The sequence below is a fragment of the Ranitomeya variabilis genome, chromosome 8, assembly GCF_051348905.1.
Source record: "Ranitomeya variabilis isolate aRanVar5 chromosome 8, aRanVar5.hap1, whole genome shotgun sequence".
NCBI lineage: Eukaryota > Metazoa > Chordata > Amphibia > Anura > Dendrobatidae > Ranitomeya > Ranitomeya variabilis.
The window spans coordinates 15,621,292-15,649,272 of record NC_135239.1 but is presented as its reverse complement, the minus strand read 5'-3'; the positions used below and the strand labels follow the sequence as shown (position 1 = coordinate 15,649,272).

The window sequence follows — 27,981 nt, the reverse complement described above, 5'->3', positions numbered from 1 at the left end:
TAACGTTTTTCATCGGTCGTTGTTGCGCAGGTATGAGGTACCTGTTGTGCCTTCAGTTGAGCCTCCTGCTCCGGTGTTGGTTGAGGGTGAGTTGGAGTACGTTGTGGAGAAAATTTTGGACTCTCGTGTTTCCAGACGGAAACTCCAGTATCTGGTCAACTGGAAGGGTTACGGCCAGGAGGATAATTCTTGGGTCAATGCATCTGATGTTCATGCTTCTGATCTTGTTCGTGCCTTCCATAGGGCTCATCCTGGTCGCCCTGGTGGATCTGGTGAGGGTTCGGTGCCCCCTCCTTGAGGGGGGGGTACTGTTGTGAATTTGGATTCTGGGCTCCCCCGGTGGCCGCTTGTGGAATTGGACTTGTCATCCTCTTTCCTGTTTCACCTGGTTCCATCAGTAGTGGGTGTCGCTATTTAAGCTCATTTCTCTGGTGGTTTCTTGCCGGTCATCAATGTTATCTGATGCCTCTCAGTGCTTGTTCCTGCTTCTAGACAACTACTAGTTAAGTTGGACTTTTGTCCATGTTTTGTTTTGCCTATTTGTTCCAGTTCACAGCTGAAGTTTTGTTACTGTGTCTGGAAAGCTCTCGTTGATCAGGGATTGCTACTCTGGCGTTATGAGTTAATGCCAGAGTTTAAGGTAATCTCTGGATGGTGTTTTGTTAGTGTTTTTCTGCTGACCATGAAAGTATACTATCTGTCTTCTGCTATCTAGTAAGCGGACCTCAAATTTGCTAAGACTATTTTCCTGCTGCGTTTGTAGTTTCATCTGAACTCACCGTCATTATATGTGGGGGGCTACTGTCTTCTTTGGAATATTTCTCTAGAGGTGAGCCAGGTCTTATATTTCCCTCTGCTAGCTATTTAGGTCTTAGGCCAGAGCTGGGCATCTAGCGATAAATAGGAAATGCTACCTGGCTATTTCTAGTTGCGCGGCAGGCTTAGTTCATGGTCAGTATAGTTCCATCTTCCGAGAGCTTGTCCCTCTATAGGCTTGCTATGATCTCTGCCTGCAGAGATCATGACAAGTAACCTAGAATGACCACAGAACAAGACATCACAGGCGGATTCCCCACCCCCTACCATGGCCTAAAGGGATAATTTTGCATATCAATTCAAGCTCTGGTCTCTCAATAATGGACCGGTCTCTGAGCGAGCTCCTGCACATGTGAATGCTGTATATATGGTTTGAGGGGAAATCCTGCTGGCAGATTCCTTTTACGTCATGAAGTGCTCCGTCCATCCTGGCAGCACAGCGTGTAGACGACCATAGCTGATAGGGGCACCTCTTATGTGCCAATGTGAGGGGCAATATTACATGCCGAGGGGCAGCCAATGCCCTAATTATCCATAATTATCCATAATTATATAACATATCCATAATTATCTCATTAGTGCATTATTGCTAAGTGACACGTGATGCAGGTGGAGACTTTGGACGCTGCTCTCCTGGAGGCACATGAATCAGCATAAAGCGCTTTAAACCCGGCATTAGCATCATTACTGTGATGGCTTGTTGTAATCATTGACTGTAAACTAGACCTTCCCTATGTGTCTCAGGCTCCAAATGTAACTGATGAAATGAGGCTGCATCATTGCCCCAGAACCCCCGAAACCTGGGGGCTCCCACCGTCAAGACACCGACTCTGGTATCTGCAGATCTGCAAGCCTTCTATGTGACCGTGTGGCGGTATTATACAGGTCCTGTTGAGGGAGGATCTAAAGTGACCCTTCACGGTTGACTCAGTGATTTTCAAATTGATCCACAGGGCGTTGCCGGCAACTGAAAATGACCAGACGGAGACATGTGTCTCTGTTTGGGGGGGATCGAGCAGATCTCTGAGCCCCCATTTATTATGTTGCACTTTTCATAATCTTAGAAATTATACTTCAACCAATCAACATAAGAACATGCTCACAGTTCTTAGCCTATAAGAATGCAGGAACAGCCTGCACGTCAAGGTCCCGTAGAACAATACACCCTCAGTGTCATATCTTGTTTCGGGCTGGAATAATCAAGGTCTCATAACAACTATGAACTTTTACTTAGTAACAAAAATGTATCTTAAAACAGCAAGATGGAGTCGAAAAGCACAAAATGAAACCTGCTTTAATTTTTCTTAGTTTAACCCTTCACAGTCCTATACAGCGGTATATATGGCACGGAGTGGTGGTGTTGGCTTGTCGTTGTATGATGCATGTATATTATATAAATTACTGATCCTTGTGCGTCCTACTGTTTGGACCCCCAATAATCACAAGAACAGTGGTCCTAAATCCTCAATCTGAATGGAGAGGTGGCTGAGCATGCTCAGTACTGCTCCATCAGATAGGGGACACGGACCCCCAATTGGCTGCACGGTGACGAGTCTCAGACAAGTGAAGCAATAAATAGATGGGCAGCGACTTTTCTTATCTTACGTAGTAAGAGAGTCGCGTGCGGTAGAATATCGAACACATTTGGAAGTATTTTTTTACTTTGCGTTGTGCTTGCGGGAGAACTTTTGCATTTATGTCTTATCGCCCACAGGATTGGTGATCTAGTTCTGATTGATGGTGATCCCACGGTCATGGAGGTTGTATAACAAGTGTTATGGAAATATTAGGGTTGGATAAATATATCCCTGTGTGTGCTGTGGCCGCTCCCAATTAGACTGAGTATTTTGAGCGCTCATCAAGAATGGACTGTACACAACTGTGACAGAACAACATTCCATCAATACTGAATTTTATTGTACATACATAGTTTTATATTTTCACATAGAAAGGAGTGGTTAGGGGTTGTCAGGGGTGGTTAGTTAATTATCATATTGTCTAGCTCCTCTGTCATTGGTTATCTAAACATATATGGAATATTGTGATTAATGCTCATATGACTGCTGATTAAGCTGAGACATCTGATCAGCAGTCATCAGACATCTGACATCATTCTGCTTTTAGGGATGGAAAACCCCATATGATCTGTCTGGTTTATATTAGTTCATGTCAGCCATTTTATGATCTGTCTAGGTTATAATGTATATATTAGCTGTGAGCATATAAGTATATATTTGATTATAGAGGAGTATACATGCAAGTGAGATCTACATGATATATATATTTCTATCACAAGCCCCCCTTAGATATCACTTGCCCTAATCCTAGCCTCCTGTCCCAAAGCGCTGCAACTCTTTTGTGCTGTTGGCGAACTGACACAAGCCTAACGCCTGTGCCCCACTCCATACAGACTTTTTGCAAATGGGCGGTCAGGAGATCTGTCCCTAACGGGGGTTCGTTGCAATCAGTCTCTTAGTCAATAGCATGTGTAGTGAGCGATGTGCAGTCTTTATCAGGTAGGTCATCTGTTCGGTCAGGCAGGGCATCCACGACATCATTCTGGCTTGGGTGTCATCTTCTGGTAGGGGAGCTTTCTTGCCATGCGATGAGTGGATCCAAGCGAGTCTTCCCTCCAGTTTCACAGAGTTTGGTGTCATCAGCAGCACTTGAGCAGGACCATCAAATCTGGGATCGAGTGGTGTTCTCCTTACAAGCTTTTTCACCAACACCCAGTCTCCTGGCTTCTAGGAGTGCATACCGGACACTGAATCTGGATCTGGCAATGAAGAAAAAAACTCGAGAATGGATGTTAGCAAGTTTCTTGGTGATTTCAATTACATAAGCAGACAAAGTATCATATTGCATAATCAGCTGCTAAGGGAAAGGATACCCCTAACCTGGGACTAGACACAAACAAAATTTCACATGGTGACAGCTTTTTCTGGGCCTCTGGGAGTGTGCCTGAACACTGAGTAGTGTGATTGGGAGTGTGTAGGCCTAAGTCTGACCCTACTGCTGACTAGATCTCTCATGTGAGGTTTGCTGTGAATGCAGGTCCCTGGTCACTCTCTATCACTTCTGGGACCCCATAGCTGCATATCTCGTCTCTGAGAGTAGCTTCTTTGCAGTAGTCTTTGCTGACTGGTTCCTCACTGGGAAAGCTTCTGGCCATCCTGAGAACACGTCCGCGACCACAAGGGCATATTCGAATCCTCCACTTGGCGGCATCTGGATGTGGTCTATCTGGATCCTCTGGAAGGGGGTACAGTGGTCTGGCAAGTTGATGTGTGGGAACTTTCTTCATTCTTCCAGGGTTGCATTTGCCACAGGTTAGACAGCTGTTTATGAACTTGGCTGTTAGGGTGGAGATTTCTGGAGCGAACCAGTAAGCACCAATCGGATCATTCATCTGTGTCTTTAATCTGTGTGTGGGCCCATGTGCCCACTGGACCACCATAGGGTACATGCTTCGGGGTAAACAGGGTTTGTAGTCCATTTAGTATACCCTTCCTTCTTCATGTGTTGCTCACTTCTGCACCCAGCATTCCTTCTTGTCCTTTGGGGCTTGCTCTTGCAACTTTTTTGAGCAGATCCCAGGATGTCATCTTGTCAGGTTTCCTGTCTTCAGCCGTCCTGTAGTAGCCGTCCGGCTCTACGACCTCTTCCACTTGTCCATATTGTCTTCCCTTGACTGTTTCTTTGGCTGCCATATCCGCCATGTTGTTGCCTCGTGCCCCTACTGTGTTCAGTTTTCCATGCGCTTTGACTTTTAGCATTGTCACCACTTTTGGAAGTTGAAGTGTGTTCAGCAGGTCCTTAATGGCTCCATTGATGCTTCACGGTTGTTCCGCTTGCTGTGAGGAAGTCCCTTGCAGCCCAGATGGGTCCGAAGTCGTGTGCTATGCCATGCAAGTACCTTGAATCGGTATACATTTTCTCAGTCTTGTCTTCTGCCATCTGGTAGGCCTTCATCAGCGCTATCAGTTCTGCTTCCTGGGCTGACAGACTGGGCGGCAGACTTCTGGACCACAGGATCTCTTGATTGCTGGTCGCTGCACCTCCCGTGTGGAATCTTCCTTCATCATCTGCAAATCTGGAGCCATCCACATAGAGGATCAACTCTGGGTTGGTCAGTGGCTCTTCTGCCACCTTGGGTAGTCCTGCTGTTTCCTGTTGCATGATGCTGAAGCAATCATGGTCATCCGTCCGGAGCAAATTCAGATCCCTGCAGAAGGTATCATGCAGATTTTGATCAGACTTTTTATCTGAGGATCCGTATCTGTATCCCCCCTTGGGAGTGGGAGTAGAGTGGGCGAATTGAGGACTGTGCATTTGGAGATGGTGACATTGTTGGGCAGGAGTAGAGAGCACTGGAGGCGAAGATGCCTGGCGGTGGAGAGATGTTTTAGCTGGGTTTGGTTGAGGATTGCTGAGATGTCATGCAGAGCCAGGATTTCCAATGGTTTTTCCACTGATGTCAGTAGTCCTGTCCAGGAGGGCGTGTGCTGCAACTGCTGCCTTCATGCGGGAGGAAGAGGCTTCCCTTGCAACTGGATCCAGGCAAGCTGAAAAGTAGTCCGAAAGTCTCTGCTTTCCCCCCTGAAGCTGTGTCAGGACTCCAGTAGCAAGGCCTTCTTTTCTCATCAAGTAGAGATGGAATGGCTTCTTGTAGTCGGATGGGCCTAGTGCTGGTGCTGAGACTACTGTGCCTTTTAACTTATTGAACGAGCTGAAGACTGCATCAGTCAGGAGGAACGGGGCCAAGGAAGACCTGTAGGACCATCTTCTCCACTGTGGTCTTCCGGTCATCTGTCAGGTGTTTCACCTGGTGAGCAATACAGTGTCTCTGGAACGTAACTTGCTTCAGACACCACTGGACTTTGTTCTTTGAGATCTTGCAGTGCTGCTCCGCCAGGTAGAGTAGGAGATACAAGGAATGGGCTTTACACGTGTCAAAGTCAACTGCACAAAGGAGTAGATTGTCCATGTATTGTAGCAGGGTTACTTCTGCTTGTTCTGTGACTCAGTTGGCGAGAACTGTGGACATTGCTTTGGTGAACTGTGAAGGGCTGTTCTGGGCCCACTGTGGCATCACTGTCCATGTGTGGTGTCCCCCCTGGTGCATTAAGGCAAACAGGAACTGGTCATCCGGGTGAAGGGGGAACACTGGAGAAAACCTTAGTCAGGTCGGTCACTGTGAACACTTTTTCTGTGGCAGGCACATTCGAGAGCAGAGTGTGCGGATTCGGCATAATTGTTTCAAACTCTGTGGCGTCATTCACAGCTCTCAGGTTATATACCATTCTGAACTTGGCTGGCTCTCCTTTTACAGTCTTTTTCTTGACGGGGAAAAGCGGGGTATTGCAAGGCGATGTGCGAGGAACAATGATTCCTATTTCCAGGTAGACCTTCAGTTGGTCACAGGCAGCTTGACTCTAGGCCTGGCCTGGGCCTTACGAGGGTACGAGGGTACATGGCTTGAGTGACACCCGTACTGGGGCAACTTGAGGTTTTTCTCACGTGCTGGGGTCCCTTAGACCATAGACTTTCTGGTACTACATCCAGTACCTCCTTGGGTAGGCCTCATCGATTGTTTAATGTTCTTGTAGCGCTGCCAGCATGACTCTTCTCGGGTCAGGGATGAAGAAAATGTCACTGTCCCATCTTCCTGGAACACTGTGGTTGCCTTCAGCTTCTGCAGTAGGTTCGCTCCCAGCAGGTTGAGTGGCAGGTCCTTTACACCACAAACTGGGACAGGATAGAGTGTCCTGGCTGAGTGCACACGCTCAGTGGCTTTGTAAGCTGAGAATGTCTGACTTGACCACCAATGCCCATGCGAGACACAGAGGATTCTGATAGGCAGGTGGGATGAGCGAGTTCCACAGGTGTCATCACACTTCTGGCTGCACCACTTTGGATCTGACAACGCCATCCACTTTTAAAGGTAATTTGAGGTACTGGTCTTGCAGATGAAGTTTTACATGTCAGGAGCGTAGTGTCTTGCGGACCTGGCTTGCTTGCCTCTGTCCTATGGATGGGGTACTTCACTGCTTTCTGCACTTCCTCCTTGACCTGTTTCTCTGGACCAACTCTTGGGTTGCATGGGTCCAGTCTCTTCGGGGGCGTGGGTGCTTTGCACTGGTTCTGGAAATGGCCAAACTTGCCACAGATGTAACACTTGGCACTTCTTCTGTCTTTGTAGGGTGGTTGGGCTTCCAGGTCAGTGGTCACCATGAGAGGGGCTGTCTTCTGCACCCCTGGATGGGACTCAATCCCTTTGGCTACTGTGGACAACGGCATGATGGGTACTGTAGCGGCAGCGGGGTCCGGCCTGCTGATTGAAGCTGCGGTGGTAAGACGGGGCCTGCAGGTGCATTCGTGGCGAGGCCCGGGGTGCCATGAGACCGGCGGCTGCATCCAACCCAAGGTCTTGGGGCGTTACAGGGGCTGTGGCTGCATCTGCCATCACTTCTTCCTCCTGCTCCGACATAGCTTCTCCCCTTTGCTAACCTTATTGAGGTCGGTGTCTCCTCTCTGGAGTCTGCAGCGGTTCTTCTGGTGGTGTGTTGGTCGGCACTTTGCAGCGTCTTCACCTCTGGCTCCCCTTCCAGCGTTCTCAGCAGCACGGCACCCGTTTCCTTCTTCGCGCTCTTTGTGGTGCTATAATGGTGGCAGTTTTGGTGACAATCGGCAATAAACAGTCTCCTAGGCGCACATAAAACATTTTTTCTGGGTCAGTCCACTGCTATTGACCTGTTCCTAGGCCTAGCCACTATCAGTGGTTTCCTGATTGGCTGTCTCAGTCCATGCCCAAAGGCCTGTGTATCTGGTCATGAATGGTGAAGCCCAAGTCTTGGAATACTTGCATTACTCTGCAATGAAACTTCTTTACAGACTCTGTCTTTTCTTGGCTCATGTCATGGCTCACTCTCTGAGCTGTTCAATTAGCTGTGGCCCTGACTTCCAAGCGTGTATGTCTGATTCTGCTGGAGGTTTGAATTGTTCCTTCATGATTGGCCAGAGTGCATCACCTGCTTCTATTTCCATTCATGGCCCAGAGATCATTCCAGGTGGCTGCATATGTTTACTGCTTCTGCTACATTCTTCGGTAAAATGGCATAGGATGCATCCCTGGGTCTGGACTATTGTCACCTGACTTGAAGTGCAGTGCACATAGTGTAATGGTGGTGCCTCTATCTGCCCTTGCATTCTTGGTGCCTGTGGGTTTCTTTTCTAGTACTAGACAGCATGTATGATGTTCCCTCTTCATCTTCATCAGAAGAATAGTTGTGACAGCTTGTACTGGGGTCATACACTGACTGATTTTGAACTTAGAAGTTGCTTTTTTATGTGAGGATGTCTCCCCCCTTGCTGAAGCTATGATGGATTAGGATTATAGTTTCATGTTGGTGTGAATGTAGGCAGCTCTGACCGGTGCTGAAGCTGTACATTATCAATACATGGTGATATCAAAGTTCACATAAAACCTTAAGGGTTACAATATTGTTGACTGTGAAATGAGGTAACGGAGGATCTGTCAGTGAGCTCGTTCTGATATCACTCCTCCCCCCTCTGCACCCAGGGCTGAGCTGACTGCTGCCTGACGTGTCTGTGGCTGCCCACTGTAGGGGGGGCTTTCACCTTCTCTCCCCGATATCACAACTGGCAATGGCTGGACTGTGCTGTAAGCACCATATTGTTTGAATTGGGCGTTGGCCCAGCCGGCAACACGGAGGAAAAAAAGAGGAAGAAGAAGGAGGAGGGGTTGAGGAGTGAGACAAAGGAATAGTAGGAGGGGAGAGAGAATGTGGAGGGTGGAGGGAGGAGAGAGGGAGGAGAAGAGAGGAGTGGAGAAAGAGGGGAAGAGAGAGAAGAGAAAAAATGTGGAGGAAGAGGAAAGGAGAGAGAGAGAGAGAGAGAGAGAGAGAGAGTGCGGAGAGAAAAGACTGACAGAGGAAAAAGAGGATAGATTAGAACAACAAGAATAATAGAGAGGAGCAATTATGCCTTCTCCCTGTAGGGAGAGACGGGGCGCATCACATACTGTGCAAAAATAACTACCTATACCATGGATTCTGCTAAAAGCAGACTGCGCAGATTCTCCCGTCTCATACCCACAAAAATCACTTCCTGGTTTGCTCACATAACTTTCTGTACCATCTAAACGATGTAAGCTCTGCTGCCACTTCATACCATGTATTAGTATTCAGCAATCTAACATCAGCTAACTTCCCTTATTTTCCTTTCTACGTCATGCCACTCTGCAGCTTGAAATCTGCCATTCTAATGAATTTCACGTACTTTATACCTTCCAAAAATCTTCACATACTTAATACCTTCGTATTCTGTCACTATCTAGGGGCTGTTTTCTCATCAGGAAGTAAAAAGACTTTCCTGTTGCTCGGCCACTTTATTCCCCATAGCAAAAGCAAAAAAATGAAAATGAAAAACACACAAAAATGAGAAAAGAAAACAGTACTAAAAAAAACTTCTAAAAATGAGTATATAAAACACTAAGAAAAACCCAAAACGATAAGAAAAACCATCAAAAACTTAGTTCACAACCAAAAACTCAAAACTTTGATACAAGAGTAAAAAAAACTTTTTTCAAAAATAAATAAATAAAAAATAAAAAGGTAAAGAGATTGAAGATTGAGGAAAACTTAATTAAAAAACTTTAAAATGCCGCAAAAAGAAAGACCCTTTAAGAGAGTAAAAAAAATTAAAAATGAAAACGGCTTTTCTCTTTTTTTTTTTTTTTTTCCTTTAGAATCTCTTTAGGTCACATCAAAAAATGATAGATACAATTTAAATTTCACTTCTTCATAAAAAACTACACATATACTCAGCATTGCAGCTGAAAACAGTCAGAAAAAAAAAAAAAAAACTGTGACAGTTTGATTTACAATGCATATCTCTCTGCTAAACAGCATGGAGAAAGAGGAAGTTCGGACAAGAGAACTATTTCTGCTTCTTAAAGCGGCAATAGTACATGACACAAACAGACAGATAGACGATCCGAGAGATGCCCTTTTAAATTCTGTGACACATGCAGGTTGCGCTGGGAACAGACTACTGCCAATCGCACTGGACGCACCTGCGCCCGGGTTCTACCACCCCGGTCCGGACGTCCTGACTGGATCGCCGGCACTACGGGAATCTGCAGTAGCCCCTCTAAGTTATCACTACCCGTGCCTGGATCATGGGACTACCTGTCCCGAGACCTCCTGTCTCTCCTATGCACGGGAATCCTGCAATAACTTATCGAGCGATTTGGCCTCCTGCGGTCCGTTTCTCAGCAACCACAAACAAAAGTCACTTTTTCCTTCCTCTCTCGGATTTTACACAAACACATACACGGTCCACAGCAGACACCTCCCAGGGTGGATTCGTGGCTACGGATTTTTTACACTACCTGGGAATTCGTGACCACACCTGACCGGCAAGAGGCATAGACAAGGACTGGGCACAGGGGACTTTCAGGTAAGATGATAACATTTTCTTACCTTACTTATGGAGCTGCGCAGTCTCCTGTCCCTGTGCCCAGGCCACGCCCACAACCTCCGTATCTCCGGTGAGAAGGATCCCGTGCGTTCATCCGTGCCCCACGTTGGGCGCCATTAATGTTATGGAAATATTAGGGTTGGATAAATATATCCCTGTGTGTGCTGTGGCCGCTCCCAATTAGACTGAGTATTTTGAGCGCTCATCAAGAATGGACTGTACACAACTGTGACAGAACAACATTCCATCAATACTGAATTTTATTGTACATACATAGTTTTATATTTTCACATAGAAAGGAGTGGTTAGGGGTTGTCAGGGGTGGTTAGTTAATTATCATATTGTCTAGCTCCTCTGTCATTGGTTATCTAAACATATATGGAATATTGTGATTAATGCTCATATGACTGCTGATTAAGCTGAGACATCTGATCAGCAGTCATCAGACATCTGACATCATTCTGCTTTTAGGGATGGAAAACCCCATATGATCTGTCTGGTTTATATTAGTTCATGTCAGCCATTTTATGATCTGTCTAGGTTATAATGTATATATTAGCTGTGAGCATATAAGTATATATTTGATTATAGAGGAGTATACATGCAAGTGAGATCTACATGATATATATATTTCTATCACACAAGGAGAGATTTAATGGAGCTGAAGATGGTAGAGATGAGCAAAAACAATTTGCAGGACCTCGTTTTTAATTAGTGGAAACCCAAAATAAACATTAATTACCAATGATCCACAGGACCCCATAAAGCCGCTGGAGAGGGCTCCTGAGCTCCTCTGTGTACTGAATGGCTGGAGAAAGTCACACACAAGTACAAAGCTTCCGACTTCCCTACAAACACTGAATGGAGCAGAAAGGCGACCACTAGAGATGAGCAAATCACATTCAGGCTGCCGTCACACATTCAGTATTTGGTCAGTATTTTACATCAGTATTTGTAGCCAAAACCAGGAGTGGAACAAATAGAGGAAAAGTATAATAGAAACATATGCTCCACTTCTGCATTTATCACCCACTCCTGGTTTTGGCTTACAAATACTGATGTAAAATACTGACCAAATACTGCTAGTGTGACGGCAGCCTCACTGGTCCAGTGACCACATCTGTTGTCCGCGGAGGCCGGACCAGCAACCTGTGAACCTCCTCTAAAATGCTACAATCATGGGCGCCTCTGGTGTTTACAAGGACCTCCTCATATCATGATTTATTGGGGGTCTTGTAAAGGCCGGAGGGGCCTAAAACGCTGATATTAGAGTGCTGGCCCAAGGAAGTTTGCAGAATCCTGGTCTGGTTACCAGGGACTTATGACATGGTCAGCGGACCAAGAAACCTTTGTCTCCAGTGGTTGCTGCATTCAGTGTTTGTCAGCATGTTAGAAAGGACCGAGCTTTGTACATGGTTGTCTGTGTCCGTCCTGTACACAAGGGGGCTCAGGACACTTTCCAATGGGTAGTGGGGGTCCTGCAGATAGGTACTTAATGGTTATTTTGAAACAAGCCCGATAATAATTATGCATTTCCAATCTTTACTGCCCCTTCTAGAACTATTTAACCATTTATGTACTTTACTTTAACCATTATTATTGTTAACGCTGTTACTTATGACTGTTGTGTTTGAAACTGTTTAACTGTAAAGCGCTGCGGAATATGTTGGCGCTATATAAAGAAAGATTATTATTATTATTAAATATTTTCTATGCACATATTCTAACCAAATAGTTTGTAGCTTGTGAGCAGCAGGGCCCTCATTCCTCCTGGTATCTGTTTTGAACTGTGATTTCTGTTATGCTGTAATGTCTATTGTCTGTACAAGTCCCCTCTATAAGTTGTAAAGCGCTGCGGAATATGTTGTCGCTATATAAATAAAAATTATTATTATTATTATTATTATTATTATTGGAGACCCTTCATGTTGCAATTTTCTGTTCCATGTGTCATTGTGCACTTGTTACATTGTATCTCTTGTGCATTGGAGTTTACTGTTACATTGTATCTCTTGTGAATAGTGTTTATTGTTGCATTGTATTTATTGTGCATTGTGTTTATTGTTACATTTTGTATCTCGGGTGTTGTGTTTACATTGTATCTCTTGTTTACTGGATGTTTACTGTTACATTGTGTCTCTTGCCTCTTTCCCTAGGTGATCTCAGCCTGTGCACCCATCCATTGTGAGTCTGATGACATCAGAGGGCCGTCGTTCTCCTCCTCCAGTGATGATGGTGCTGACAACGCCTTCATCCTCCACCAATGCCCTGTAGCCAGATCTGGCTCATAAGGAGGAGTAAGCACTGAGCCCACTGCCACAGCCAGCAACATGCAGGACCAGGAGGGCAAGCATTGCCTCACACAGGGCTACCTGGGGGCATTTAAACATTTTGCCACTGAGGCTATCCACACAGGGCAGGAACCCGAGCAATGGACCTCTATGGCGGTGGTGCCACCCATCTCCCTGTCCACCACCTTCAAGCAGCGGAGTCCTGGAGAGCATGCGGTGAGTCTCATAACAATGACCACTGTTACAGGATTTCCTACCTAAATATATTACGCTTTCGTTGTCGCTGCTGATTTCTACCAGTTGTGACCTGAAGCTGTAAACTTTCCTTTTACGTTCTGTGATCCCACAATTCATAAAATTGCCCTAGAATTGCTCCCTGCAGAGAACCATCAAGAGGTTCTGCAGCAGCGTCCTGCTGTGCTTTTGCTCCACGTGTACAGTGTCCCTGTGCGGAGATCACCAGCAGGTTTCGCAGCTTTCTTGTCCATGACATGGGGATGATGTAACGTCACATGGAAGCTGCTTAGTCACGGGATGTCAGCACTTTCCAGGAGCAGCATTCATGGTGTAGCTGTAGGATTTGGGATTTTGTCAGGAGTTGGGCATACCCGACATGTGGCATATGTCGCCATGCCATATATCTTACTTAATCGGGAAGCGTAGCCTGCTTTACAATACTAAGGTATAATGAAAACTTTAACAATGTGTGAAAAGTGGTGATCCATAATGCCGGCTTAGATGATGGTGAGACGCAGGCTTAGATTTTGCACAGCTGACTACATCCTGTTCTTAAAAGAGGTGACGGTGCTGTAAAAAAAATGTAGCCCCTCAAAATGCGACTTTTGTATGCAAAAAAAAAAAACTTTTCCAGAACTTTTGATACATTCCCTCCTGAAGACTGTACAGACACTAAGTCCCGGTGCACGCGGGAATATTGCTGATCCGCGCTGTAGTACGGCACAAATAGCGCCACTCCGATGTCTTATTTCCAAAAATTCAGACAGAAAATTACATTTTGGGGTTTTCCGTGGTGTGAATATCACACATGGATTTCGCTTTCCCTGCAAGAAGCTTTACTTCTATGGGAGAATACAGACATCCGGAGGATTAGGGGCGCCATGTGCAGCCCCCCAGGGTGTCCGTCCATCTGTGGATGTGAAGCCATCAGTTATTAAATATTTACGCTTCGATGGCGCGAGGCTAAATCCATCGCTATTTCCTTCCCTGACGGACCCCTCCAGCCTCACGTATCGCAGCCCCCAGCTGTCAATCACATTGCAGCTCTCACTTGGCGGCGGCCATTCCTGATAAATAATCCCTCGGTCATAAACAGCTGACTGTTTGCTTTATCTTTACCTGGAGATTTGCCCAAGGCTCTGACAAGTCAAAGTTTAACTTCTAGCACTGACATCGGTAACTGTTTTATGACGGCACCAGGTGAGGGGAAAGTGATCATTAACGCAGAGCGCCCTTTATTAATTAGGCCCTCGCCGGCGATCACACGATCCCTGCGGCTCCGGCTCTTTTCACCCTACTGATGTTACAAGGGTAAACTACATCCGGCTGTCCCAAAAGCGAGCGGTCACACGCCACCGCTGGGACCCTAATCCTGGGAAACAGATGATATTGCCAGGAGAAATGTAATATAAAATGTTGGCCATTCAGGAGAATCAGCGGTGGCCAGTCCACCGAATGGGAGCCCTACGCACTTAGTGATCCTCCATTCTGGCTCATATAGGGGGGCTGTGAGCAGGGGACCCCTCTATCATGTATAGGACAAAGATTCCTCACAAAAATGCCCCTCATAGTAAAAAGAGCTAAATAACACAAAAACAATAGTGACTGGTGATGCTCGGGTATGCACCGAGTATCGCGGGTGCTCGGGTGACATGTTCGAGTCCCCGTGGCCGCATGTTTTGTGGCAGTTAGATTCCCACAAACTATGCAGGGATTGTTCCTGTTTCTCAGGCCATCCCTGCATGTTTTATGGCTGACTAACAGCCGCGAAACTTGCGGCCGCTGGGACTCTTAACATGTCACCCCGAGGACCCGCGATACTCTGTGCACAACCCAAGCACCCGCAATACTCAGTGCACAACCCAAGCGCCCGCGATACCCGGTGCATACCCGAGCACCCGCGATACCCGGTGCATACCCGAGCACCCGCGATACCCGGTGCATACCCGAGCACCCGTGATACCCGGTGCATACCCGAGCACCCGCCACACTGGGTGCATACCTGAGCACCTGCCATATTGGGTGCATACCCGAGCACCCGCGATACCCGGTGCATACCCGAGCACCCGCGATACCCGGTGCATACCCGAGCACCCGCCACACTGGGTGCATACCTGAGCACCTGCCATATTGGGTACATACTCGAGCACCCGCCATACTGGGTGCATACCCAAGCACCCGCGATACCCGGTGCATACCCGAGCACTCGCCACACTGGGTGCATACCCGAGCACCCGCAATACCTGGTGCATACCCGAGCACCCTAGGCAAACTCGAGCACTTGCGCTCATCACTAATAATAATAAATATTTCATTGTATTCATTTTTTTTCTTTAGGGTTATGAGTACAGCCGCAGCGGAAACCCAACAAGAAACTGTCTGGAGAAAGCTGTCGCCGCCCTCGATGGCGCCAAATACTGTAAGACTCCTGATAATGGCGGCTCTATTGTCTTTCCAGTATTCATTTATTTTGTTGGCTTTTATCACAGAGAAGCCTCCATAATACCAGCATTATGTATTACTAGTCATCCATGGGAACGTCGGCGTGCCGTGCTACATATCAGCCTCTGCAGGGGAATGGCTCAGACATGGAGAGTCAGCAGTAGAAATCTGCATCAAATTGCAGAAAACTACACATGGATGGCGCTTTAGAAACCGCTGCCACAATCACTGACTTTAGAGAATCACTGTGATTGGCCGCAGGGGTCACAGGATGTCATCACTTCTGCAAGAATTGGAGGCTGGTGGAGGAATCGGGAGTATTGCTGCTTTTATAGATTTTTTTTTTTTTGCGTTCTGAACATGTTGTAAAAATGTTTATTTCTCAGACAACTTCTTTAATTTTGTAAGATGGGGAAATGTGTTATGTCTGATGTATTTTTGCAGCGTTGTCCTCGGTGGTGTTTCGTTGCTATTGATGGAATGACGTTTCTTTCCGTCCAGGTTTGGCCTATGCGTCCGGTTTGGCAGCGACACTGAACGTTGCCCACCTGCTGAAAGCTGGAGACCAGATCATCTGCACCAGCGACGTGTACGGAGGTAACGGCTCAGGACAACTATCAATAAAGCGCAATAATGGAGAAAGGGACCTGAGGTCAAACACCTGCCACAGAAATCCACAGAATAGATGTCATATCGGCTAACGTCGGGTCATATCGGGTTTTTAATAAAATCTTCAGACCTTTCCAACATTAAAGCCGAAAATCGGAAAAAGTTTACCAATTGCAAAACAAGAACTATCTGAGATGTAGCATTTTCTTGGCACACACTTCAGGAAGCCGTCACTTTTCCTTTTCTCCTCTCCTTTCACATGCATGCTAAGTTTGGCTGATTTTGCATGTTTTCCCAATGGGGAGAAGGGTATAAGCAGCTTCCTGACCTCTGGCAGCAACTTCTCTCCAGCTGAAGGGATCAGGCATGTCTACTTCCAATATGCCCCATCCTTCTTGCTCCCAGCATTTGACACCAGGGAAGTCGGGTCACCCACACATGCATACGATGGTGGCTTTGGCCGACATTCATCTGATGTCTATGGGGACCTTCGCTAGGAGCAGAGAACTGATTACGGACGATCCAATATCAGGATAATATAAGATTAGTTATTCTTTAATTTGTGTCTCCCGGCAGGAACAAACCGATATTTTAGGACAATCGCGGCAGAAATGGGCCTGAAGGTGGCTTTCGTTGACTGCTCTGATCTGAAATGTTTGGAAGCTGCCATGACCCCAGATACTAAGGTAAGATGTCGTGACTCAGGACGGCTCGCCGTGACTCATAGCCACACCTGGCGTCACTCTGGTGGGATGGGCTGCAGCGGTTCTAAGCCCAGGGGGAGGAATGAGGGAAGGGACACAGGGTGGATGTGTCCAGTGGGAACTTGCTGCCCCCGCGAGTCCAATCACTGATCTCACTGATGGGCAGTGGACATTTAGACAGCACGAGATGTTAAGCTCAGCGATTGTCTGCAGCGCTCATGTGTGCTGTAGTCGTGATATCACCACTGTAGCCAATACACTCAGACCAGAGGAGGCGAGCCGGCACTGGATCTGGGGAGGGCGAGTACTATCCGTGTTTGTTGTAATTATTTCAGAAGTACTACAGCATTATTTTTTTTTATAAGGTGTAAAACCCCTTTAAGAAGTGCACCTGTTGAACCCCTAGTCATAGAAGAAAATAATCTTGCCTCCAAAGTTTTTAGCAGTAGCCACTCATCATTTACGCCATGCCCTTGGGCGAAGCAGATGAAGTGCATGGCCACACCCCCGTGCACTTCCAGCTTAATTTGCATATGGCTTCTATTCTAGATTTCTCATGACTTTCCTCCAATAAAATGAAATAGTTTAAAGTGATGTCAGAAATGACATTTCGGAGCTGCTGAACCCCAGACACGTGCGCCACATTGCAGCTGACCCGCTGGATGTACCACACAGGGGAAAGGATTAGGAAAAACTGGAGTAATTAGTGATTGTGGATTTACCCAATAACGTGTTGTCTTTTGCACCCAAGCTCATCTGGATTGAAACCCCAACGAACCCGACCCTAACGGTGATCGATATCCAAGGCTGTGCGGACATCATCCACAGGCACCGGGACGCCATCCTGGCCGTGGATAACACCTTCATGTCCGCCTATTTCCAGGTGATTGTCGCTAAGTAACAGGCAGGACTATTAAGGTATGTGTCCACGTTCAGGAAATGCTGCATTTTTGACGCAGCGCTGAGCCACAGCGTCAAAAACGCAGCGTCCAGATGTTACAGCATAGTGGAGGGGATTTAATGAAATCGCGTCTCCACTGTGCATTAAAAAACGCATGCGGAATTCCCGCAAAAACACACATGCGTTGCGTTTTTTCAGAACGCAGCATGTTGCTACAATGAGCAAAACATTCAGGAACACCGCAGGTGACCTGCCAGTGACCTCAGGTGCATTTTTGGTCAGGATTTTACCTGCATAAAATCCTGACCAAAGCCTGAAGCAAACCTGACCGTGGACACATACCCTTGCAGTGGATACATTTACATTCCGAGTGGGCGGAGACAGAATCATTTGTAGCGAATCCATGGAACGTCAGATGTGACAAGAGACTGTGCACGTGATGACATGGAAATTGGGCTAAATCAGGACTGTCCCGCAAAAATCAGCACTAAGTTTCCAAGTTTCCATTCCCCCCCATATTTGTAAATACAAAGGAAGACTCCGCAATTTACTGCAAGCAAATACTAAAGTTTAAGAAAAAGTTTGAAAGTATCATAACTTTTACTAGAAGATTTCTAAATGTTATTTGTTTTAGGCTGTGTGCACACGGAGTCTTCTTGCTGAGTTTTCGAAGCAGAAACTGAGTGGTTTTGAGATCTGAAGAGTTTCTGCTCCAAAAACTGATGTACATAAATCTTAATGTGGTTTATTTTATATAATAAACATTGCAAATTCCTTTTTTTTTTCCTTTTCCATTTGCCAGCGGCCATTGGCTCTAGGAGCGGATATCTGTATGTACTCAGCAACCAAATACATGAATGGTAAGCGATTCTGCTGAAATATGAAATATGGTAGTATCAGCTTTATCCACCAGGGGGCAGTGTGTGTTTGAGAAATCCATGCGTTATAATAATAATCTTTATTTTTATATATAGCGCTAACATATTCCACAGCGCTTTACAGTTTGCACACATGTGTTCATTTTGGCGGCTTAATTAAATTAGTTTTCCAAAACTGCACATAAAATGTCTTAATAAAAATAGTGTCATTCTGAATATTATTTACCTTTCATTAAGAACATGTATTGGCAATAATAACCTTTTATGTCTTGGTATTTTAGGCCACAGTGATGTCGTCATGGGATTGGTTTCTGTGAACTGCGAGAAACTGTATGAAAGGTTAAAGTATCTTCAGAACGGTGAGTGTAGATGAAATGAGGAGGTTTTATTACCAGGATTAGAATTGGAAACTTTGTTCCTGTTCTAACTCTCTGATGCAGTTCATTTAATCCGCCACTAGGGGAGCTAGAGATGAAAAGCAAACTTTGTCCTGTAGTTGTGACTGCAGGGGAATAGTTCATAAAGTTTTTCCAACTATTGTTGGTGATCGGAAAATTGGGGTATTCTCCGGTGAATGTCTTTAAGACCAATAACACAAAGCAGTACCAGCCACACTACAAAATCTGTAGCAGGAAAGTGTGTGTGTGTGTGTGTGTAAACCTGGGATAGGCCAGCAAAATGTTTAATAAAGTGAGCAATCTCAGGGCATGTAGGAGAGGATCTCCCCAAAATATGGAGCACCATGTGACTGCACGCAGAGGTACTGCAAAGCCAAAAGTACATGATGGGGCCGATTCATTACTGTTTTGCTCAATTTATTTTCCCCTGCAGTACAAATAGTTGCAAGGCTGAGTGCAGACGACCGTGTACTCTCTTATTCAGGGCTGTCCCACACGTCCAGATAATTCCGGTACCGGAATAAATCGGTACCGGAGTTATCCGTGTCCGTGTGCCTGGGAACTCACGTAGGCCATACGTGCGGCACACGTGTGCCGCCCGTATGGCGTGTGGTACCCACGCGTGTGGTACCCTGCATCGCGCTGAAGCCGCGATTCATATGTTCCCTGCAGCGGCGTTTGCTGCAGAGAAAATATGAAGAATAGTGTTTAAAATAAAGATCTATCTGTCCGCAGGCCCCCCACCCCCTGTGCCCCCCCCCCCCCCCCTGCTGTTCAGAAAATACTTACCCGCCTCCCTCGCTGCTTCCTGGTCTGGCCGCGGCTTCTAGTGTATGCGGTCACGTGGGGCTGATCATTTACAGTCATGAATATGTGGCTCCACCTCCCATAGGGGCGGAGCCGACTATTCATGATTGTAAATGAGCGGCCCCACGTGACCGCATACAGTAGGAGGCGCGGGGCAGAGAGGAAGGAGTGACAGCCAACGTGGGAGTGGGTGAGTATTTTCAGGACAGCGGGGGGGGGGGGGCGGCGGACACATAGATCTTTATTTTAAACACTATTATTCATATTTTCTCTGCAGCAAACGCTGCTGCAGGGAACATATGAATCGCAGCTTCAGCACCATGTGGGGGGGACAGCGCTTACTGTAGCGCTGTCTCCTGCACGCACACGGACCCCAGACGGAGAATGTCCGTGTGAGGTCCGTGTTTTACACGGACCCATTGACTCTATTGGGTCCGTGTAATCCGTGTGCTCCCACGAACACTGACATGTCTCCGTGTTTGGCACACGGAGACACGGTCCGCAAAAAATCAATGACATCTGAACAGATGCATTGATTTTTATGGGTCTACGTGTGTCAGTGTCTCCGGTACGTGAGGAAACTGTCACCTCACGTACCGGAGCCACTGACATGTGAAACCGGTCTCAAGAGAATTTGGTTGATGATGCAAATCACGCCCTGATTAGTGTGTTAGGTTGATCAGATTCTCTCGGATGAAAAGATGGAGAAAAATATCTCTATCTTCTCTATTGTGGAAATCTCAGATGTTATCCGATTGCAGCTCAATGGTTTCCACTCTCACCCACTGGCATGGCTGAATATCCGATCAAACTCGAGCAAGCAGTAATTTTTTTTACTTCCCTTGGACTCTGTCCAAGGAAAAAAAAAAACAGACATGTACACGGCTCCATAGACTAATATTGGTCCGAGTGCGATCGGATATATTGACACTCGGTCTGCACCTGCCCCTATGCTGACTTTTTTTTTTTTTTAAATCAGAATTTAATTTGTGTCTTTTTTGTAAGCCAATATTAATTTGATTTCGATTTGTTCCTGTTCAGTATCACGGATCTTATTTTAATTTTCTAGTGTTTTCGGCTAATTGCATTTTTTCACAATTGTACTCCAGTACTTTTTACTCTTATTTTTTTTTACTCTAAAAAGGTGCAAAAATAACATTAAAAAAAATCACCTTTCAGTTTACAACAATTCATCAAACTTGTGCAGCCGTTTTGATTAATTTGGCACAACAAGGAAAGACCATAAGAAAATCAATCCATCCTCTGTGCCTCGCTCCAATGTTTCGTTCTTTGCCAGCTGCTCTTTTTTTAGGCTCCTCTTCTGTTCTGCAGCAGATTTCGGTACTTTCCTAGTGATTGGGGTCTCTCTCGCCCAATTCACATGTGGGGGGAAATCGCCTGCATGGATTTCGGTGCATGTTGTGGATTTTCCATTTTCACCCGATTTTGTGGATTCCTAGCACAAATGGACAGGTCTCACACTTTTGCTACAGATGTCAGATATTTGCATTACAGAAGGAGCCTCTGACCGGTGTTGTCTCTCGCAGCTCTTGGCGCCATTCCTTCCCCATTTGATTGCTATCTCTGTAACCGCGGACTGAAGACGTTACCCCTCAGGATGAAGCAGCATTTCCATAATGCAATGGCTGTGGCCATGTTTCTGGAGAGAGATCCTCGTGTTGAGAAAGTCTTGTTTCCAGGTAAAAGCTCAGAGTCTGGTTTGGCTGATATCTCCGGGGGTCTTATAGGGATATTACCTACAGGGGGCACTGAAGACGGGAGACCTTGTAAGTTCAGTGACCTGGAGTTTAGTTGTAAAGTATTATGGCCCCCTACACCCAGCTAAGCTGCATGCACAGACCCTGCCCGGCGTCACACCAGACCCTGCCCGCTGCGACACCCAGACCCTGCCCGCTGCGACACCCAGACCCTGCCCGCTGCGACACCCAGACCCTGCCCGGTGGCACACCAGACCCTGCCTGTGCCATGCCCAGATCCTGCCTGGCAGGATGCCCAGACCCTGCCTGGTGGGGAACCCGGATCCTGCCTGTGCCATGCCCAGATCCTGCCCGGCAGGATGCCCAGACCTTGCCCGGTGCAACACCCAGACCCTGCCCAGCAGGATGCCCAGACCCTGCCCGGCGGGTCGCCCAGAGCCTGCCTGCCTGGCGGGATGCCCAGACCCTGCCCGGTGTGACACCCAGACCCTGCCCGGCGGGACACCAGACCCTGCGTGGTGGGGCACCCAGACCCTGCCTGTGCCAAGCCCAGATCCTGCCTGGCAGGATGCCCAGACCCTGCTTGATGCAACACCCAGACCCTGCTCAGCAGGATGCCCAGACCCTGCCCGGCGGGTCGCCCGGAGCCTGCCCTGTAGGACACCTAGACCCTATAAGTCCAGATCAGACAGGTATGGCATCCATGTCCTCTTTTGTAGCCCCTGCTCCTCCTAAGGGAGCTGCTCCCCAACTTTGGCTCCTGGTTGATACGGGGGCAGCGTACCAGGAGTAAGACTGACCCTTCCCAAGTTTTGGTGAATGGAGACCATCAATCTCTCCAGGTTGGGGAAGATTATAGGATGGGGCCTGAGGACTTGGCATAGACCGTATAGTCTGGACACTGATTTTGTGCCATTCTGTTCTTAAGCACAGCCCAGGACGTCAGGCTTCTAATGTTGTGCTGGTTTTATCTCAGGGCTCCCGTCTCACCCGCAGTACGAGCTCACCAAGCGTCAGAGCACCGGCGTGCCGGGGATGATCACCTTCTACATTAAAGGCAGCCTGGAACACGCCAAGATCTTCCTGAAGAGCATAAAGGTAAATGTGGCCATAGAGGTCCGACATGAAACGCAACCCCTGAGAACTTTTCTTTTTTAGTTTTTTTTTTTATCACCATCCATTTTTTTCTGCCATTATATATCCATATAAGGTTTTTTTTTTCGTAGGACGTTTTGTAGTTTTCAATGACTCCATTTTATTTTATTATAAAATGTACTGAAAAATGGGAAGAAATTAAAATTGGGCAAAAATTCTACATAAAACAGTGGTGGATTTATTAAGGGTTGTGGCTTTGTTTTTTCTTTCTTCTTCAGGCTATGTGCACACGTTGCGGAAAGGTGTGCAGATTTTTCCTCACTGATTTTGGTAAATCCGCACTGCGGAATTTCTGTGGATTTACCGCGATTTTTGTGCGGATTTCAGCTGCGGTTTTACACCTGCGGATTCCTATTATGGAGCAGGTGTAAACCGCTGCAGAATCTGCATAAAGAATTGGCATGCTGCGAAATAAACAACGCTACTTTCCGCGCTTTTTTTTTCGCAGCATGTGCACTGCGGATGTTGTTTTCCATAGGTTTACATGGTACTGTAAACGCATGGGAAAACTGCGGCCAATCCGCTGCGGATCCGCAACGTGTGCACATGCCCAAAGGGTTTTCTTTGTTCTTCTTCTGTCCGGGCTTTTTTTCTGTAGATGCTGCAGACTTTATTTGTGCCGTATTAAGGTCCATACGACTTTCTGATACATTTAGTTTTTCCTCTTCTTCTTTTGGATGTTGAAGTGTCAAAAAAGTAAACCGTAATTCTGCCATTTTTTCCCCTCTTGGTTTCATTTACTTTGTAGGATACATATTTTTCTATGTTATTGCTTTGCACAATTACGCACACAACTATACCAGATATAATTAGTTCATTTGTTTCTGTTTTTTTTTTCTCAATTTATATTTCTGGAGAATAGATTATAAACTTTTAGAATTTTGTATATATATTTTTTTTATATAATGGAGATAAACCTGCAATCAGGTTAATATTGCTGTCCATGAATAGGCTGACACTTCTATCCACAACCGCTTAGATGCTCAGGTCATGATTGACAGCAGGATCTAAGCGGTTACTCTGCTGTGATCAGCGCCTCAGGCACCGGCTGTGTAACGCGGCTCCGTACCGGCAGAGCGCGCACGGAGCAGGTCACCGAGGAGTACAGCGATTGTCCAGAAGGAGATGAGTGGAGCGGACGCCCTGATCCTGGGCTGCGTCTGGAATCGCAGTGGTCGTGTTAAAAGTCTGAGCTGCAATACCAGACACCACCTGTAGACACGGAGGGGCGCCATTTATGTGCCCTATACTTTGGCTCCAGTAGTTGACCCTGCTGCTTCTAAGCTGGAAATACTCGGGATCTTGTTATTATTTCCTGCTGTAACCCCATCTCATTTCTGACCCCACAGTTACTGGCACTTGCTGAAAGTCTTGGTGGATATGAAAGTCTGGCCGAGCATCCGTAAGTATTCCTGACACCGGCTCTCTATGGCCGGGATCCTCAGTCCCTGCTCAGAGTTATCGCTTAGCACTGGCTGTGATTCTTCCCACCTTTTGGGGACATTTCCTGCACATTCATCTTTGACGACACCAATAAGCGGAGAGGATCTGACAGAACGACATAATAGTTACAAACTTTTCTTATAGCTCACTGATGGTATTGTAGTTAACTCATTCTCCAGCCAGCGATAGAAAGTGCAGCGCAGAGGCTGCAGGAGGCGAAAGGTGCAACAGTTTTCATGAAACCCAATTGCAGAACTGATTTTTAGCCCAAGATACATAAATGTAATGAAAGAAAAAGTCCCTGATGGTGGACAACTTCGCTATGGCCACCGTTACTGGTGCAAAATCTGTAACTGAGCCCCCCGCTTATTATGTGCCAGTATCCTCTTACACAGTAGAGGGGTCTCGGACCCCAGTGCCCAGATGTGACTGTTCCCTCTGGGTCAGGGGGTCTGTACACAAGGGCCCCTCATCTTCTTACAATATCAGTCATTAGTGCTTCTGCCCCTTGTACTTTAGTCACGAGCTTCCTATTAGAGCATGGCCCCGCTCTGCCCTCCTCAGGCTCGGAGTGAACTCTAGGGGTTGATTATTTTTGCAGGGGGGTTGCTCTTCGCCTCTGTCTCTTTGCCTGATCTGAATTGGGGCATACAGATACACGGCGAGATGCCGACACACCGGCCTGGCGTCCTGACGGGGGGACACTGACCGGACACGTGCGCAATAACTGCTGAGCGACAAAAATGCCACTAAAACTCCATGAAAACTTCTGCAAAAATTCTCATCGCTGCTTTTACGGTACTTTCAGCTTTTTGCAGAACTTTTTGTGGAGTTTTTAGTGACATTTTTTTTTTTATTCCTCCCGTTTGCTCGGCTTTTATTTCCCCCTTTGCCGGCAGTTTAGGACTTTGGCTCCATCAGCAGATCCTACAATGTGCAGGGAGCGGACGGACAGATGGGCTTGTAGGCGGCTCGTCTCGTTCCAGCACTTTATGGCCCGTGTAATTCTCGCCTGTCCCCCCATCTAGTGCCATTATGACCCACGCCTCGGTGCCAGAGGAGGCACGAGCCGTCCTGAACATCAGCGACACGCTCATTCGCCTCTCCATAGGCTTGGAGGACGCGGAGGACATCATAGAGGACCTGGACCAAGCACTGCAGGCTGCGGTGAGTACGGCTGACCTCCCCCACCCCAAAAACTAAAGGTTACCCCCTCGGGAGTTATACGTGAAGGGTGACATCTGCAGCAATCCCATCATGTTCCCATCATTGCAGATAATGACTCTACATATTGATTGAACTATTACAGACGCGGCGACATTGTGGGGGCAGGAACGTGCGATCCGTGTGATATACTGTACTGTGGTATATAGGTGAAGCCCCCCATACTGCAGACAGCCGTATACATGACGCCTGATTCTCCTGATGCCCCTCGTAGTGTGGAGACTTGTGAATAAGTCGTCATTTTCTCTCCTTTCTTGCAGCATCCGGATCTTACAAACCCGACCAAGGTGCAGGATTTGTTACAGCATCTGAAGTCCAACTGTTAAACCTTCATCCATTTTCCATTCCCGACCCGAGTGCCCAATAATGAAACCTGACATTGAAAAACAATCTGTGAAAACTCCGACCGGGCACATGGCACTGTTACATTATTATATATTGGATTCCTGCTGTAATTATAAATGACATTTTTATCCCAAAAGATCATACATAGATAAAATCTACATAGAAAGGTGAGTCACTGTGTACAAAGTCTTAGCTATACTCCAGAGCTGCACTCACTATTCTGCTGGTGCAGTCACCGTGTACATACATTACATTACTGATCCTGAGTTACCTCCTGTATTATACCCCAGAGCTGCACTCACTATTCTGCGGGTGCAATCACTGTGTACATACATTACATTACTGATCCTGAGTTACATCCTGTATTATACTCCAGAGCTGCACTCACTATTCTGCTGGTGCAGTCACCGTGTACATACATTACATTACTGATCCTGAGTTACCTCCTGTATTATACCCCAGAGCTGCACTCACTATTCTGCGGGTGCAATCACTGTGTACATACATTACATTACTGATCCTGAGTTACATCCTGTATTATACTCCAGAGCTGCACTCACTATTCTGCTGGTGCAGTCACCGTGTACATACATTACATTACTGATCCTGAGTTACATCCCGTATTATACTCCAGAGCTGCACTCTCTATTCTGCTGGTGCAGTCACTGTGTACATACATTACATTACTGATCCTGAGTTACATCCTGTATTATACCCCAGAGCTGCACTCACTATTCTGCTGGTGCAGTCACTGTGTACATACATTACATTACTGATCCTGAGTTACATCCTGTATTATACCCCAGAGCTGCACTCACTATTCTGCTGGTGCAGTCACCGTGTACATACATTACATTACTGATCCTGAGTTACATCCTGTATTATAGTACAATGACTCCACTAGCAGAATAGTGAGTGCAGCTCTGGAGTATAATACAAGATGTAACTCAGGATCAGTAATGTAATGTATGTACATAGTGACTGCACCAGCAGAATAGTGAGCGCAGCTCTGGAGTATAATACAGGAGGTAACTCAGGATCAGTAATGTAATGTATGTACACAGTGACTGCACCAGCAGAATAGTGAGTGCAGCTCTGGGGTATAATACAGGAGGTAACTCAGGATCAGTAATGTAATGTATGTACACAGTGACCTCACCAGCAGAATAGTGAGTGCAGCTCTGGAGTATAATACAGGATGTAACTCAGGATCGGTAATGTAATGTATGTACACAGTGACTGCACCAGCAGAATAGTGAGTGCAGCTCTGGAGTATAATACAGGATGTAACTCAGGACCGGTAATGTAATGTGTGCATACAGTGACTGCACCAGCAGAACAGTGAGTGCAGCTCTGGGGTATAATACAGGATGTAACTCAGGATCGGTAATGTAATGTATGTACACAGTGACTGCACCAGCAGAATAGTGAGTGCAGCTCCGGAGTATAATACAGGATGTAACTCAGGATCAGTAATGTAATGTATGTACACAGTGACTGCACCAGCAGAATAGTGAGTGCAGCTCTGGAGTATAATACAGGATGACACTTGGGGTAGTAAAGTATTTGCGGAATGACTGCACCTTTTATGTAGGTTACACTTTAAATAACACAATGACTCTTTCCAGCCGGGTTCTGGGTGTAATATTGGGCATTATATTAGTAGCCACTGTCCCTTTCCTCACAGTTACGGAATATTCTGTTTTTCTCATCACCCTATGATGTGCTGGGTCGGGTGTCCCGGACAGTGCAGTGAAGCCTCGTCACCTGGCTGGATCCCACGTGTCTGTACACTGGATAGTTTTTGTTCTAACGTCAATAAATCTGGTGATATTTTTACATTTGCTTCTTATTGTAGTTTTTATTGCAGAATTTTCAGTAACCTCATAACTTGGCCCCTACTCCTGTAGGGCCGGGTGGAGAATCCTGGTGTCCTGTATGACGCTCTTTGCAATGGATTTCTCTGTGACTTTCCTCTCGGCGGCTCCAGACACTTTGTCTTCCGCCCGCAGATATTTCACCACTTGCTTCATTGTGTCTACAGCTGAATGCCAGAAATGTCACCCGTTCGCCTTCTATGAATTTGTGTTGATTGGGGAAAAATTAATTTGAGTCCTAGAATTACGATTCGTTACTCCACAGCCAAAATCAGAGCCAAAAAGACTCCAGGGCGCGATTCATCATACCGCTTGCGACTTTTTATTTATTTCTGGAGTAAAAAATGGTTCTAATAATGACTTTTTATTTGTACTTTATTCATTAATTTAATTTGCTCATTTTTCTGTTTTGTACTTGGTCTCTTTAGATGTTTTTTTTTTCAGCCTCACGTTGTGCTTTTCATTGTTCAGATATTTTTGCCTAATTCAGTATTTGCAACTTTTCAAAATGCATAAAACTTTTCCACAATTTGACTCCAGGTCCCGGCCCCCCGAGCCATTTTTGGATTAATTTTCCCCATAATACTGAATGCCTGCGTTAGAATAAACTGTCGTAAGGACACAATTTTAGT

The 27,981-nt window shown here is 46.4% G+C and overlaps 1 protein-coding gene across 1 annotated transcript; it reads left to right on the top strand.

Annotated features, from left to right (window-relative positions):
- Positions 1–12,595: 12,595 nt before the first annotated feature.
- CTH (cystathionine gamma-lyase) lies at positions 12,596–27,311 on the top strand. The gene is made up of 12 exons (XM_077276583.1): positions 12,596–12,827; positions 15,186–15,267; positions 15,792–15,887; positions 16,476–16,585; positions 17,355–17,486; positions 18,307–18,364; positions 18,664–18,741; positions 21,135–21,287; positions 22,282–22,403; positions 23,810–23,862; positions 24,932–25,070; positions 25,388–27,311. The coding sequence occupies exons 1-12, from the start codon at positions 12,651–12,653 to the stop codon at positions 25,451–25,453; spliced, it is 1,266 nt and encodes a 421-aa protein (XP_077132698.1). The 5' UTR covers positions 12,596–12,650; the 3' UTR covers positions 25,454–27,311.
- Positions 27,312–27,981: the final 670 nt, after the last annotated feature.

What these genes read in the sequence shown, in the direction of transcription:
- CTH (XM_077276583.1), top strand. Translation starts at nt 12,651, where the DNA reads ATGCAGGACCAGGAGGGCAAGCATTGCCTCACACAGGGCTACCTGGGG. An exon ending in AGCAACCAAATACATGAATG is followed by an intron (nt 18,365 to 18,663) that starts GTAAGCGATTCT and finishes TTGGTATTTTAG; the next exon opens with GCCACAGTGATGTCGTCATG. An exon ending in TGAGAAAGTCTTGTTTCCAG is followed by an intron (nt 21,288 to 22,281) that starts GTAAAAGCTCAG and finishes GTTTTATCTCAG; the next exon opens with GGCTCCCGTCTCACCCGCAG.